The sequence below is a fragment of the Polypterus senegalus genome, chromosome 13 (genome assembly GCF_016835505.1).
Source record: "Polypterus senegalus isolate Bchr_013 chromosome 13, ASM1683550v1, whole genome shotgun sequence".
In the NCBI taxonomy this organism is placed as follows: Eukaryota; Metazoa; Chordata; class Cladistia; order Polypteriformes; family Polypteridae; genus Polypterus; species Polypterus senegalus.
In genome coordinates, this window is record NC_053166.1 from 69,664,775 (window position 1) to 69,681,922 (window position 17,148).

The 17,148-nt window shown below is 39.9% G+C and overlaps 1 protein-coding gene across 6 annotated transcripts in view; it reads right to left on the minus strand.

The window, feature by feature from the left end:
• Positions 1-311: 311 nt before the first annotated feature.
• The window catches only part of LOC120543268 (NACHT, LRR and PYD domains-containing protein 3-like), a 48,059-nt gene continuing 31,222 nt past the window's right edge, over positions 312-17,148 (minus strand). For all 6 annotated transcript variants that reach the window (XM_039776277.1, XM_039776274.1, XM_039776275.1 and 3 more), the window contains 6 exons: positions 14,913-15,065; positions 9,030-9,194; positions 7,922-8,086; positions 6,495-6,662; positions 6,160-6,268; positions 312-792 (listed from right to left, as the gene is read on the minus strand). In XM_039776277.1, coding sequence (XP_039632211.1) covers positions 6,160-6,268; positions 6,495-6,662; positions 7,922-8,086; positions 9,030-9,194; positions 14,913-15,065 — 760 coding nt within the window. In that variant the 3' untranslated portion in view covers positions 312-792. The remainder of the gene's footprint in view (positions 793-6,159; positions 6,269-6,494; positions 6,663-7,921; positions 8,087-9,029; positions 9,195-14,912; positions 15,066-17,148) is intronic.

Genomic DNA, 17,148 nt, shown 5'->3' on the forward strand with positions numbered 1-17,148 from the left:
AGCGGCCCTAGCACTGACCCCTGTGGAGCACCATTCTTAACATCGGCCATCGGTTTTGCGACAGACTTCATTCACTTGTATACGGAAACCTAAAGGAAATTTAACTTGTCTTATGTCCTATTACAGCTAACCAAATAGTCAGGCAAACCTAAAAACAGAGGAGGAAGCAAAGAGTCACTCAACAACAACACACTATAATCTCTCCCAACCTCCAAGCTAGTTAAGCAGCATCAATTGTTTCAGCACTAACATATCACACTGTTAATATAAAATAGTAAAAAAAAAGAAAATTATATAAGCAAACACACATGTAATATAATCAAAATATATATTTTACAGGAATACAAAAATAAAATACAGTGAAACAGAACTTACACATCACTAAAACTTGACACCTAGATCTTTCCACAATTATGTTATAAATGTATAACATTTCTACTACTAAATAACATAAATCTGTTATCTATAATCAAGGTATTAAAGGGTGAAAATGGATTATTATTATAATGCCTTATTAAATTTTTAGTTTAGAAATAAGACAAAGATTTTGAATTCAGCAAAAAGGAAATAATAGCAAAAAACACAATTGTCCAAGAATTTACATTTACAAAAGTGATCTGTGTCATAGCTTAAAAGATGCACAGTGACGTTTAGATGCCTTAATCTACTTGAAAACAAATATATACAGCACAGACAATCTCAAGGTAACAAATAGCTTTTGAAGGCGATCTGCCAGGAGGTCAGTTCTGTCCATAACTGGCCACAAGTACTTCACAGAACAAGTTTCAGAAGCTGAAAGAGAAGAAAGGCACAAAATCAGAATCTTACATCATCCCATTTCTGTGAGGTAAGGAGACTTCACTGAAGTGTTAATAACGTTAAACCAAACTTATAGGTCATCACCGAAGTGCTTACTAAATCACAACAATTACATGGCTAAAGATGTACTTTTGGCTTTTCTTATGGAACTGTTTGGTGCAGTGTACAGTTTATAACCAATAATCTACAGTATGTGTCATTCTGATTTATGCCTTCAAATGTTAGGTAGATATTGTGAAGATGGCCAATGTCCTTTCCCAGATGGAATGCCCTTGGAATAGAAGGACCAGGGGAGAGAGAGAGTGTACACAGGGCATTATCTCCCCCAGAACACTAGAAGGCAGCCCCCCGGGTTACAGTGGTGCCTCGGATTCCCACAAGGAAGCATGAGTTCTTTAGCTTAGCCCTTTTTGGTTCCGTGGGTGCCACCAGGAGGTGCTGCAGGAACTGGGAAGCCGGACATCAGGGGGTTTCCATCTCACCTGGACGTGCTTTCAGACCATGTGTATGGAAGACAGGAAGTACATCTGGGTGGAAGATAGGAGCTGCCTGCCTCACACAGACAAGCCAGAGTTGGGTGGAAGGTGGACAACGCTTGCGTGGAGGAGTGGAGAAAGGAGTGACAGAGAGGAAGAACACAAAGAGTTGTGCTTTTGCTTTATTGTGCTTGTGGTTGTAGTGGTGGGAAATACTTGATAAGGAAGAGTTTTCCACAATAAAAGACTCTTTGTGTTTTTAACTTGAATCTGTGCCTGCTTGTGTTGGGTATTTGGGGAGCTGGAGAGCCCTCTGGTGTTCACAATATATATGTGATTTTTTAATATGAACATAATTTGTCGCTTCTTAGCATTAGGAAACAGAGAGGATGCCTCAGAGTATGCTCTTCTCTCTCTTTTCTGGGGAGGACCAGAAGGATTGCAGCGGTGATACACCACGGAAGGACACAAGAAGTGTTCCTGGATGATAGACTAGCTCTGAAATGTTGATAAGACTGCTCATTAGAACTGGAATGAAAGGAGCCCAAAGAAGTGCGATCCTTGGTTCAATTCAGGCAGCAATTAAAAAAGAAATTGCTCTTGTGAACTGTGCAGGCCTTCTTGTGAACAGAACTTTGAAAAGGTTCACATATCCTACAAGACTGTATTACGGACTTTCAACTTTTGATTACTTTACTTTCTTCTTGTGCTAAAACTGGAAATGTCTCTGAAAACCCCAATTATACTTTGTGTTTATTCTGTACTATAATCAGGGGTTCACATAACTTTTTCAGTGAGTTACTCAAGTGAGTACCATCAGATGGAGTTTGGTATGCAATTCAATTCAAAGAGCTTTATTGGCATGACCATAAACAGTTTTGCCAAAGAAATTGAAAAAAATAAAATAAAACAATTTCTATAACAGATTTAACAGTAAGGTAAAGAATTAGGGTAAAAAATAAATACAGATACTACAACAATAATAATAAAATAAAAATATAGCAGCAGCTTAAAAAGAGGTAAGAATCAGAAATAACTCATCATTCCATACAGAGTAAGGTTTTAATAAGTGCAACCTTCCTCACTGTCCTCCTCTCTGTCTACCTCACAATCCTCTATTTTAGCTTCCTGCATGGTAGATGATGATGCTGCAGATGCATCTCGCTCTCCTTGGTTAAGCCTCCGCTTAGCTGTCTTCATCCACAGGTCAACCACTGGTTTTGGGTCAAATGTCTCTGTGGTCTTCTTTGACTGGTGGATGTCCATTAGGGCCATGAAGCGAGCATGTGACAGACGAGATCTGTGCTTGTTTTTTATTATGTTAAGATTTGAGAATCCCCTCTCACAGGCTGCACTGCTCAAAGGCAGTGTAAGAGACTGTTTAACCAATTTGACAATGTTGGAGTAAAGATCTGGATTGCTTGTATTTATTATCTAGACCAAGTCATACACAGAGGATGCTGCCAAGTGTTTCCCTGTTTGTTTTAAGCGCATCCATTCTGTGACAGTTGTGTCTTTGTCAAGACTCAGTGCGGCTTCATAATTCTGAACAATGGTACAAACTGTTGTGTTGCCAAAACAATGTAAATCTTGTATTTCCTGAGGCCAAGTTGAAGGATCAAATATTAAGAAATGGTCACATGACTTCAGTGAGTCATATCTGATTCCAAACTCCTCAATTAACCCCCTGAGTAAGTTTATCTTATCCCTGTAAGCATCAGCATTAGAAACAGTATATGCTCTGTAGTGGCCTTCAGCATCAAGCAAAAGTGTAAACTGTCTTATGGCCACCATGAGTTCATCACATTCTCCAATGCTCAACTTTTCCTTCTGAAACACAATGGATTTGGTCTTCAAAATCTTGCCAGTGTCAAGCACGTTGCCCAGAAAACACTGAAATTGGTCTGTGCGGATATGCTGCAAGTCACTGTTGTCACTCATGGCCAGTTGCATTTTAATGGCTGGCAATAATCTTGACATTTTTAGCAGTGTGTCATGCCTCCATTGCAGTCCATCTGATATTATGAAATTTACCGAATTTCACAAAGGAGATCCCGTTTTCTTCACACAACTTCTTAAGCACAGCCCTATTTTTTGTTCCACCTTTTTGTAAATAAAACTGCAGCAGCTTGCGGTTAAAGGTCTCACAGTACGGAACATTGCGATCAGCTGATTTTCCGCAGTTTTCTAGTGTGTGAGCGGTGCAGAGAATGTGCACAAGGGAGTTTCCTACTGCTGTCAGTTGCCGTAGTTTCGAAACACTGCCGTGGTATATTCCAACGTTAGCAGCAGCCCCGTCTGTGCACACAGCGACCAACTTTCTCTTCCAGTTGTCCAAGCCTGCTTCCTGGAAAAGTTTTAACGAGTCCGTCTGCTACAGTCTGCGCAGATCGGTCAGCACCCAGTTCGATTAGGCCAAGGAACTCCGTGGTGAACTGCCCGATGTTGGACACAGGCACAATGAAAACGATCTCCTGCTCGGTTTTAATGATGTCTTCCGATCCATCAAAAATCAGTCCCCAAAATGCAGCAGACTCCAACTTTGCTTTCGACTCCGCGCTGATAGTGCGCGCGATGGTCTGCATTATCCGTGTGGCCGCCTCACATGAATGATACGCAGTTTCGACATTTACTCCTAGCCGCACCAGTAAAGGAATATCTTCAGCATAGGAAGATAGGGAACGAACGTGGTTAGCTTTATGAAAGGCAAGGAGAGCTTACCGTGGTTCTTCATTTACCTTTGTCGGCCATCTAGCTAGAGGGCGTGTGGAAATTTCTTCCCAACTAGCTTGTTTATTAGAAATAGCTTGTACTACAGTCATGTGCTCCTTTGCTCTGTTCATGTTTATCAAATAACGGATTACTGAAATTCATTGAGCCTGTGTAAAAGTCACTTGTTTTATCTGGGATATGTGGATGCGAGCGGCACAACTTACACCACATTTCAGTGCGCTCATCATTAGCTTCAAGCCACAGCACATCTTGGAGTCACATTTCAGAAAAAAACTCTTTTTTTCTGCCCTGGCTCGGCTTGTTTCTTTGCAGGTGGTGAAACGCCAAAGTAGCTGCTTAATGTCTGTTGTCTTTTAGACATTTTGGCAACATGAGAGAATCAAAACCAAAAAGAAAACAATGTATATTAGCAACTAGAGGGCCCTCTCTGACCGTCAGGTACGCACTGGCGCCGTAGGGATACAGATGACGTTAGGCATTTACAATTTTTGTCGCGCATGCGTACCAATTATGTGCACCCCTGTACATATATATATATATATATATATATATGTATGTATACACTATATGTATATATTGTGGCAGACGGCTGGGGACCCTGCCTGGCCAGGACACCTGGATGTTCCACGGGAGGGACAGTGCCTCCCCTGGGCCACAAGAGGGCAGCCGCCCTGGTCTGCATGGGGGCCATGAGAACGGAGCTAGGAAGCTCATCCCTGTTGGGGCCCGTGGCGATTATGGAACCCTGGTTGGCAGCACTTCCGCCACACTTGGAGTTGCTGCCAGAAGGAATTCTAGGGACACCCGGAGTTGTCATAAAAGAGGCCGCCTCCCTCCAGTAGACGAGCCGGAGTTGGCAGGAAGAACACGGTGCTCGGGAGGACAGGAGTAAAGGTGGCAAAAGCATGTATAGATTAAAGTAATGAAGGGACTGAGTTGGTTGATTAAGACATTGTTGTGTTGTTGATTATAATAAATGTGTGTGTGTCTGTCTGTATCCGGGGACTGTCCTTCCACAATATGTAAACAAATACTTTCATATGTATATTGTATACTGTATATACTGATTGTGTATAATTGTATAGATTTCTCTAATGGTAAAGTTTTCAACTTTTGACTTTACTCTCTAAGGCCTACTGATCTGTTGATGCTGTTCTAGGTTTCTTTGTAATTTCATGAAAGATCTTACACCTAGCACTTGGAAAAATGATGACAGGTTGGCCGTTTTAAGAAAGATTGACTACTGTTCCCAACTTTATATGCAATATAGAGGACTGACTGTAGTTGATATAGTTCATGAGTTTCAAAAATAGGTTTCTAGGACAATAAAGACACATAGACATCAGTAACATTTTTTTCCTGATATTTATGGCAGTTTTTGAACCTGATATGATGTGCCTCTAGAATCAGTGTTGATGAAACTTCACTCTGATGCTGAGGGTCAGTTTAGTATTACATTGGTTAGGCCTAAATTTGCTTGACTGATACCTAAACTGTTCAGACAGCCAATGCTCTTTATTCCTTTAACCTGACTGAATTCACTATGATGAATAAGATTTTAATTCCTGATTATTATATGATTACCTTACACACTAAATGAATGAAGCACCAATGGTTTCCTGTAAAGAGTTTTCTACGTAGCAAAAATGCCTGACTAGATTCTCTATAAAAAGACAATAATGCAGATAATCAGGCAGAGGCAAGTGCTTTTTACTTGCTTTTGAAACACAACTTCCAAACAAATGTTTTTTAATGTTCTAATTTCAGTTTAGGGTTGAAAGGATATGGAGTCAAGAGCTGCCCCTTGGTGGGATATTAGTTCATAGCAGGACAGTTTAATATACACACACACTTCAAGGGGTTAATTTAGAGCTGAAAGTCAGCCTACTGTATAGTGCACTTGAAAACTAGCAGAATACTGTATACAGATTACACATATAGTAAACAAGCCAGGATTCAAATAAACCCAAATTTATACCAAAAGCACAGAAATCATTTGTATAGTAACATTCAAAAAAGTACAAAAATAAATCTATGGCATGTACAGCACCAAAGACTGTGAGAGGAACCCAGCACTCTGCTTTATGAAATTACATGCTCATGTCATTGCTTGGTGATGCACAGTACTTACTTAATGTTTCGGAGAGCGGAGTGCTCTCAAGAACCTGCTGGCTAAAGTTACACGGCTCAGGGCTGATTTTAAATTAAAAGACTGGCTGCTCCTATCACAATTGTCCAGACTGCGGAAAGGAGAAAATGTGTTAATTATGTGAAAAGTCACATTTACTCTGAGAGCATCTTCTTTTAATTATGTTCATATATATCCAGAAACACATCGAGAGGACTTGACAAAGCCTAAAAACTGCAATGGACCATTGACATTTTAATATGCACATAAACAAAGGACAGCTGCATGAGTATATTAGGATAAGTAGCCTGGAGAAGAACACATGAAAATACACTAACCCAAGATCTTTAAGTCGAGAACTGGGGCTCTTCTTGGACTGAAACAATTTCTGCACTCCTTCATCAGAGAATTTGTTGGAGTAAAGATGCAATGTGGAGAGTGTGCCTTTTTCAATGAGGGAGCAGATGGCTGGGATACACATGTCAGACAGAGCATTTTCTATTAACCTTAACAAGAAAAAAAAAAAAGAAAAATGTTTGCAACCTTGAGCTTTTCATCCGTATGGAAAAATCACACAACCAAGCATCCAGCCTTTGATTCATCACTTTTTTATATTCTTTACTTGGAATGTGTTTGGTCTTCAACTTTTAGCTGAACTCTCTTCTTAAGTAGATGGGTAATGGAATGCCAATGATCTGTCTGGCGTTACAATAGCAGTGGAAGCTGAGTTTGCACAGCGGCTTCACTGTTGTACAGCATAGGACATGTAAACGCGTTAACCTAGGACAGCCCCTTGCTGACCGTTGAGACCCCTTCTCTGCAGACGGAACTATTAAAGAGTGGTGCCATGAAGAAAAGTGAATAGAAATAACCACTTATAGGCAGAACTATCTAATGAAGATCAGCCAATATCTTAATTTCAGAACAGAAGTGGGCCCAGGAGGCAATTTGTGGACATAATGGGCAATTCCCAGGGACACCCTTATCATCTCTCCGAAAATGATGTCATCAAGCTTAACTGCAGCAATTTTGAGCTGATTATTTAAGAAACTGGAAATCAATTCTGGGCAGGTGGTAGCGCTGCTTGGTGGTCAGCTAGTCAATCAGAGTGATCAGTCCACCTAATTGGAGGGCCTGAGCAAATCATATACATGGGCTTTTAAGGCTGCCACAGGAATTCAAAAACTATAAGGGCAGTCCGATTTCATTTTAAGTTTGATTGGACTAGGCAGGCATTGTGGGTGGTAGAAAGATATATAAAGTACACCCATTTAACACACATTTAACTGCATAAGCAAGCTGCTGTATATTCTGTAACTGAAACTCAATTGCAGGCTTCCTTTTCATTCTACCTTTACACCATACTCACAATGCACCCTTTTTTTTTCTACACTTAAATAAAATCTCCTTGAATGTGGCTGAAACATAACATGGCTGTTTAATTTGGTATAATATGAACCTCTTTGGAACCTGGGGGAAACCCACCCAAGCAGACAAGAATTGTAAATTCTGCACACAAATACTGACTGGGTGAGGGATTGAACTGTGACGCAGCAATGTTATCACCTGCTCTGCTGTGTTATTCAAAAGTAATAAACAGCTATATGGCTTGAATGCAAATGGCAATTAAATAAAACTAAACCATAAATATATAAAACACTTTGAAACCTTGTGTCATTCATTTTAAATGTAACATCTTCAATGATGAAATGATATAATCTTTACATTATTAAAATAAAGAAAATAAAATGTTTGACTTGCTGACCCTAGTGTGTGGATCTTGGTAGTCTTTAGTCCGTCACACAGTTGACTTGCCAGGTTGTCCCCCATTTCACAATCTTCTAGGTCCAAGTCCACAAGAGTGACCATGGTCCCTGCCAGGTCCAGGAGGGCGGTCACACACTGCTCTGTTATGACATTGTGCTTTAGACTGTTGAATGACACAGAAAGGAAGAATTAAACATTACGAGGTGCTGGGGGGCAGGATCTGCAAAGAACTGATAACATCTAACCATCAGATGATATTGAAACATTAATGAAAACTGGACAGTACACTTTCTATTAGCAGAAAGGTACATGGGCTGTCTTTAAAATAGAAACACAATTGTTTCCTATTGTTAGATTTGAGTAACAAAAATTAATTTGATACAACAAGAGAACTCTTCCAAGATGACTGCCTGATAGCCTTGCACTGCCTGTGACAGTGATGCACAATCCAACTCTGCATTCAATCTCTAATGAGGTTGCTTCTTCCATTTTGCTATCATGTCTTTGAATTAGAAGGAGCCACAAGGGCAGAGTTTAAAGTATATTCAACCTTCAGTTCAAAGCATCCTTCACAGCACAGTACCCTTCATCTGGCACTACATTTCAAATGAATAAAGCTTCAGTATATTTAAATTACTCATTAACATGCTTGGGTGGTTCGGTATTAGCATGGCTATTGCCACACATCTCCACAGTCCTGTGTTCAAATGCCACCCTGATCACTGTCCCTGGTCCATGTGGGTTCTCTCTGGGTACTTTGAATTTTTCAACATACTTTTTCCACAATATGCCTGGGGAACTGCTGGGCCTATCCTAGCAGCATCAGGCATATACAGTCACTTAAACTAATACTCAGGACCTGTGGGGTGACTGGAGCGACTAAAGAAAACACAAAAGAGAAAAGCAAAATCAATGCAAAAAACTGAACACAGGTCTATGCTGCTTTATCTAGTAAATCAGCTAATGCAAAGAAGATTAAGCAATAAAAAGCTAGCTCCAGTAAACATAAGTAGATAAAATCATGACAGGACTGTTGTTTTCAGTTGGTGTGATTCACAAGAATGCCGTATTCTGAGAAATTCAGGACATCACCACGTGGGACTCACCTGAGCACTTCTAACTGGCACTGGACTTCTTTGAGTATTGTGCACATTTCAACCACAACTGTGTCGTGCAGCTTATGGAAATAGAGCTGATTTGGTGAGCATTTGCAGTCATGTAGAAACCATCTGAGGAAGACAATGCTTTCTGGCACATTTTGAATGAATATGCTGAAAGATAGATAGACGCTTGTCAAACATTTGGGATCATAAGCAGTACAATCTCTCAGAAGTACATAATAAGCTATAAGAAAAAAATGTCAGAGAAGAAGCAAGAACAATTTCTTGGAGTTATAGTCAACAAATGTACTGAATGAATACATGACAATATTAAAGAACATTGAATCATCAACAGTCAGAAAGCACGCTGCCAGGCAATACATGTTGGCAGGCAATATGTGCACAAACGTCACTGTAATTATAGATTGGATTGGGCAGGAAGTTAAACACAAAGCATTTCACAAAAAGTCAGAGTGGATTTTATCTGCTGTCCAGAAGTAGACCACCTAAGAGTGAGATGTCTAGATACTGTATAACTTGAGGAAGGCTTTAATATGAAAGGGCAGTGTCACTAGAAAAACTGAAAGCCATCATTACATGAGACAGGAAATGGAAAACTAACAGAGGCCATATTTCTACTTTGGTGTGAACATGTAGATACTGTACTTGTACATGGAATTCAGCTACAAGAAGTGACTGATCTGGCTAAAGGTGATGTGGTAGCAGCTGGAAAAGAGCACCCACAAAAGGAATGGCGTAGAAAATGAGAAGGAATCGTAAATCAAAGCAAACACGATAATCAGGTAGGACTAAATACTTTCATCAAAATCAAAAATGAGCATTGAGAATCATGGTTAAAAAAACCAGAGTGAAAAAGTCTTTATCAAGAAAATATTTTCAGAAAAGGGTTTTGACAAAAATTAATAAGAGTTCTCCACAACCTTGGCTAAAAGACTGAACCTCCCAAACCATGTTCCCACAACCGTGAGTTGCGTCTTGTTAACAGCACTGAAAAAGTGGTGGTGCCCAATAATGAAAAACAAAATGGTGTCAAAAACAATGCAAAATCTATTTCAACCTCTTTAAGTACATTTTCAAATTAAAAAAATGCTGTTTAATTTTGGATTTGCCTTACACCACACCTGAATCAGGTGCAAAATATTAGTACTAAACATGCGGAAAAGCCTGCAAAAATATAAAAACAAATCCAAATCACAACTAAAAATGGCAATCCCTCTACTCCCTGAAACCAAGACTATGCACAAGAGATTGCTGAAAAGATATTGTGGGTAGGGGAAACACAGCAAATCATTTGGGTTAAGCTATCGGTTTTTTATGTCTTATAGGGAACTCCTGTTGAGGTACTGCTGGCAACTCAACTGGAAGGCTATGGAAGTAACAAGAGCAATTATTAAGGGCCTGGGGCCTCATGTAAAAAACCTTACTTATATTCCATACTAAAATTTTGCTTTTGCTGAGGGGCAAAAACGATTTATAAAACTGTATATACGCTAAATGCCATACCAAGTTCCTTCATGGATCCAAAATCAACTTAAAACTATGTATTCATGTGCATGCTTTGCTTTTAGCCAGTCATCTCCTTCAAGTAACCAAGTATGGCAAAAAAATAAACACCCTTTCTGAATATTCATGATCTAATCACCATAATATTTGGTCATATCCTTGAGTGACGTCTTTGAAGCAAACCACAGGACTACAATGGAGACAAAATTTCAAAGAATGCAAATCTGAGGTATTACTGACTGAAATGGAGACTGTGAAATCATTGCTTTTGCTCGTTTCTCTGTGGAAGTCAGAAATAAGAGCCAAAAAAAGGAGTGTTGGAGCAAATGACCACAGCTGTGTGGTGAGAGCAAAAATAAATAAATAAATAAAATCATTTTAACAAGAAAATGTAAATGCTGCAGTATGTTCAATCTCTATTTATATAATGTAAAACATCCAAATGCCACTGCATTGATGTCCTGATGGAGAGGGTCTGGGTAATCTGTGTGCTCATCCTGGCCTATTTCAGGTGGCAGAGGCAGCCCATGTTTCAGCGGTATGTTAAGTGGTACTGCACAACCCAACACATCAATGTGGCAAACCTTTGTGGGTCTGTACAACAGTGTGGCAGGCAAGGAGTGAGTTTTTGGCTCATGATGATGACTGATTTACAAGCTAATGTAGACCTCTTAAAGTTGTCCTCTTGGAGTTGTGTGCTGAACTGGAGCTTGCATTACAGCAACCATCCTGCAGTGACGGCACTTATCAGCATTAACTGGCTGACCAGTCAGGAATCTCACAGTTATCACTGAGCCATGTCTGCCATCAGTATGGGATGGTATAATCAGTGCTTGAAGCTACTGATTGCAATACATTATAAAATACATATAGCTAGTCTGGGGTTCCTGGTTTGTAGTTCAATCGAGATTAAACGCATGCAAAGTCAGAGGGCATTGTGCCACGATGCACTGGTACGTGTTTACTATCTGCTACAAAAGCAGGGAAATGCTGATTATCCTAAAGTAATCACCCCATTTGACTTCACACATGTAACAACAAAGGCACCATCACAGAATTAATTTGCTTTATAAACAGACAGCACTTTTCATTCAATTGATATACAAGTAATATGTGATGTTCAAATCTGTCTAACCGACGTTGTTGTGAGGTGGCTTAGCTGAAGTGACGACTAAGTTATTTTATCAAATCGTGGCATGGGAAGCAGACTTCAGAGTCATGCTGTGTGTGATGGTTGACTTTGTGGTAGTGCTGCCATTGCCAGTTATATCATACAGCACAGGACCCCCATTTTATCGACAAAATAGATAAGCTACACACTAAGGCAATTAACGCCCAGTGCATACTCCTAATGTTATTACCAATGTTAAAGACAGCTGTATTATGAGAACATGTCAGTTAACTACAGTGTAATTAGTTCTGGAACATCAGAAGGGGACTGGTGCATCACTGACATGTGCAATAAACAAGATTTTCAATTCACTTCATTGTCCTGCTGCCTGGAGTCGCTAAAATGCCAACACAAAAACGTCGGCATAGGATTTTCAGGTGCTCAAAAGTTTCCTTAAATTTAAGCCAGTTTTGATGCCAAGTTCATGTTTTGTAAATCCAAACTTTTGGGATAGAAATAGCTTACACATGTTTTCCAAGCATAAGCAAGTTTTATACATGAGACCCCTAGATAAGAAAATAAGATCTTCAAGTTTTAAACAATAAACATTGCACCAAAGAGAAAGCTTCTTAAAGAAAGAAAACCTATGCTAAAATAAAATTATGAGGGTTCTTTTGAAATTTTAACAAGTCTGTTACTGTATGAGCTTGTTGACCTTTACAATCAAACACGGCACATTCTAGAATTCTGGGGCTCCCCTGTTAGAAAGTGGTGTGTAATCTAAGCCTGAATGTAATGTAGGTGAAAATGTTAAGTCATAGATTTTGAATTATTGTGTTGGACCAGGAGATGAAAAAGAATGGGGTCTCAAAAAACAATGCATAGGTTAAAAACCAGAAAGATAGAAATAATAATTGTGTGAGCCAAAAATGTTAACTGAATATCAAAGCCAATAACAAACATGTGAGAATCCTAATCAGATTGCAAATACGTATCATCTGAAGGCAAAAAGAAACTTGGACATCAGGATTCTTTTAAATTATGATTCAAAATGTCACATGACTGGCAACCTATAAACAATATGGCTATGGTCATGCAGACAGCCACAAAATGGTTGTGAGCATCCACACAAATAAAACATAATATAGTGGTTACCACAATAAGCAACATATAAAATGGAGGCATAAAAACAACACAAACATAATAATAAAATGTCTACATAATCAAAAATGATGTCTAAAGTAAAAAACAAAATGCAGAGAGAGTAAAATTCTGTAAATCTCAATCCCTCAAAATCATACCACTAAGTGACTAGTTATGTGTGATGTAATGGATGGGACTGTCAACTCTTTCTATTAAGCCTCTAATATTTCGATGATCTCCTGACTGAAGTATAAAAAAGACTATCTGGATGGACTATAGGTCGATTAGGTCTTTTGTCTGTTATCCCCCATAAACTCACCCATTAACTGTATGCACTTGGCCTGCACCCTATTCTCGGTGACTGGCTCCTAGACTTTCTGACTGGCAGGCTCCAGTCTGTCAGGACTGGTAACAGGATTTCCGCCACCATTATCACACACAGGCACCCCACAGGGATGCATTCTCAGCCCCATTCTCTAAACCCTCTTCACCCACAACTGTGTTGCCTCCCACAAAGATAACATCGTCCTAAAGTTTGCAGACAACACCGCAGTGATAGGATGCATCACTGGTGGGGATGAGGCGGCCTACAGGAATGAGGTAGACAGTGTGGTGTCATAGTGTGAGGACAACAACGTCACCCTCAACACAGACAAGATGATGGGGATGATAGTGCACATGAGGAAAGAGAGGAGACCTCACGGGCCACTATTCATCCGAGGGCTTGAAGTGGAGAGGGTGAGCAGCATTAAATACCTGGGCGTCAACATCAGTGAGGACCTCACTTGGAAACTTAATACCACACAGCTGCTCAAGAGGGCTCAACAGCGGCTGTACTTTCTGAGGAGGCTGAGGAAGTTTGGTATGTCGACTAAGATCCTCGGCAACTTTTACAACTGCATTGTTGAGAGCATCTTGACCAGCTGCATCACCGTGTGGTACATCAACACTACTGCTATGGACCGCAAACGCCTGCAGAGAGTATTAAAGACCGCTGAGAAGATCACCAGAACCCCACTGCCCTCTCTGCAGAGCATCTACAACTACAACAGAGTCCGCAGGAGAACTGCCTCGATCCTCAGGGACCATACTCACCCCCAACACGAACTGTTCACACTTCAACCCTCAGGCAGGAGGTATATAAGTATGAAATGCAGGACTTCCAGGCTAAAGAACTCTTTCTTTCCCAAGGCCATTAGATTCCTGAATAACTGACTGGAGTTTATAACCATGGTTCACCTCATTCTATCTACCTCATACAACTGTATTTGACTTGCCCATCACACACCTACCTGCATAATTACACTTTATGTTTCTATTCTGTTTTTATACTTTATGCTGCCTCTGTTACTTATTATCTATCTGCTACATATTATTTATGTTTATCTTTATACATTGGTTTTGTCATTTGGTGTGGACAGCAAAGAAAGAATTTCATTGTTCAGGGAAATGTGTTTCCTTACTGTGCACATAACAATAAAATTTGAACTTGAACTATGTCAGAAATTAAATGAAAATAAAGTTACACTAAGAGAGAAAATGCGGAGCCATCTTTGGCATGCAAATGTCATGGATATCAGATATATGACAGGTTCTTTTATGGTTTCTCATTTTGTAATGATTTTTCCAGTCAATTTACTGTTATTATTTTTTTGTCATTATGGCAATGACATCATTATACTGCCATTTGTTTTTTCATATCTCATACAGTATCTCCTGCAATTTTGTTCCTGTTGCCAGGCACTGCCGATGGTCACTTGATCAGTGTCAGCTTTGTCTGATGTCACAACACCACATGTACTTAAAATGGCAGCACACACGATTTAGTGCTCCAATTTTGAACTTTTCTCATTCTCAGGTCTCTCTTTCTACTGGTTTAGTGTGAAAGGTAGCTAAAAAGGCACTACCAAGCAGACTTAGTGTTAGTTTCCATTTGCTTTTTCTGACTTCTGTTTTGCATATTGGGTTTTGAAAATTGTCTTTCAAACTGTTTTTCTGGCTTTATGACTGTCTTCCTATCTGCACTTCTACTCATTTCTTTTTTTACTCCAGGCTGTTGCTGCAAATGGAATCACAAAGGAAACAGGAGATTTGCCCTCTTTAGTACCTACCTCTTCATGTCTTCTTCAGATGAGCTGCATTTCAAAATGAGTCCATCGCTTACTGGTGTCTGGGACAGGACCAGCTTCATTGGTTGACAATTTCTTGTAATTTCGTGGCTCAGAAGTTTCACTGATTCTTTGCTCAGTTCGCAGATTTCAATGCTAAATAATAGTAGTTGAAACAAAATGTCAACTGTTGCATAAACAAACATGTTCCACTCATGCATACATAAAATTAGAATAAAAGCACATGTTTCTCAAATAACTAGTGTCAGGGATGCCAGGGGCAACGACCCGGCCGGGACGCCTTGAGGGACCGGAAGAGGGTCAATGCCCACCCTGGATCACGTGGGGGCTGCCTTCCTGGTTGCTTTTGGGGCCACGGGTAGAGGGCTTGGAAGCCCAACCCTGTAGGGACCCGTGGTCACCGCCAGGGGGCGCCCCAATGCCTTGGGGACCCTGGACTTCAGCACTTCCGCCACACCAGGAAGTGCTGGGGGGAAGAAGAAGAGGGACACCCGAAGAGCTTCCGGGAGAACAGCCGGCATTTCCGCCACACTGGGGCGTGTCCAGGGAGGAATGCCGGGACACACCTGGAGCTCATCCGGGATAATATAAAAGGGGCCGTCTCCCGTCAGTCGAGGCTGGAGTCGGGTGGAAGCAGGACGAGGCAGGAGAAGAGAGTGTGGAGGCGGCCCAAAGAGAAGGCATTGTGTGGCCAGGACTGTGTTGGGGTTTGTTGTGCACTTAATCTTGTAAATATTGTTGTAAATAAACATGTGGGGGTGGAAAACAACATGTTCACCTGTCTGTGTCCGGGCCGGGTTCACACTAGTCACTCACCAAGCACCACTGAGCATCAAGTTTCCATTCTGTCTTAAATGTACCTTTAGGTTTGCAATCACTAAGATTATTATTGTAATTGTCAAAGTCAGAATTGTACTACCAAAAATGTCAACAAAATGTCTACACATGACAGGAAATAAATCCTGTGATCTCTTTTTTCTTGCTGGAGAACTTTATTGAAATATTAAATGACACATGGACCTAAGGGATTAAAGCATCAAAATGCTCCCAGAAAGGACTAAACACCTTACTTGTTATGTCAATGGCATTAATGTCATTGGAACACAATTTGTAAATTTATGGGCAAAGCAAAACATCAGGTTTTACTGCAAATTGTTTCACTCATCACTATCGACCATATATTCTGCCAAGGCATGAAAAGTGACAGCTTGAATATTAAGGGACAAGAAGACAAAAGATGTTAAACAACCAGGAAATCAATTACATCAAATGTCAAAGCTAAATTAAAGGATTATAACTGGGAAGCGTAAACAATAGAAAAGACATGCTAAGTTTTGTGAACTTGGCAATCTCAGATAACCAGAAAGTGCATGACACTGTTGCAATGCTGATGGTTTGTTGTGAGGTGGCTTTATTCTTCAGTTTTTTTTACTCTTATTCATTAACATTTTCCCATTTTCTCAAAGGCATTTAAGGGTTGCTAGATTTACAGTAGTTATTTGATTTTAGGGCTTCTAAAATTTATTTTACAACATGCATATTTACTATTTGTTTTGACCACAATTTGTGACTTCATTAATATGATGCTAGATGTTTTTTAAATGGGTGTGGTCACGCAGGTCATGACCTCAATGCTGATTATGAAGAGGGATTAAAGGGGTAATTTCTGTCTGTGAACATATCCCAGAAGACTACTTAGCATTTGCTAAACATCTGATCCCCTTTTTGTTAATGGCTGTTCCTGGTACCTTTTTGACTTTGATTTGTGTTTAGTGCTTTTTGGTTCCTCTGAAAGTGTGGCTTGATTTCTTGGTTATGACCCTAGTGTGATTTTTGACAACATCTTATCTCCTGGTCCTCTGCTTAGAAAAACTGTGTCTTTTTCTTCCAAAACAGTAAAAAGTTGTTTTGTCACAGGCAACCATGACACAAAATTTCAGCAACCACAAAAAAATAGGCTTTGGAAAAGGTGTCAATTGACTTTGACTATTTAAAAACCTAAACCATCAGTATACCAGAAATGGAATCTGCAACTCAAAAGATCAATAAAAAAGGTCTTCACCAGAGCTCAGAAGAATGAAAAAAAAACGTAAAATGAAATCAAATCACAACACCACATAAGTAAAACTTTGAACCACATACATGGTGGGGATTTCTACCTGAACTATTAAGTATAATACAAGCATCTGACAAAATATCACCCCATCTTTAAGCATGC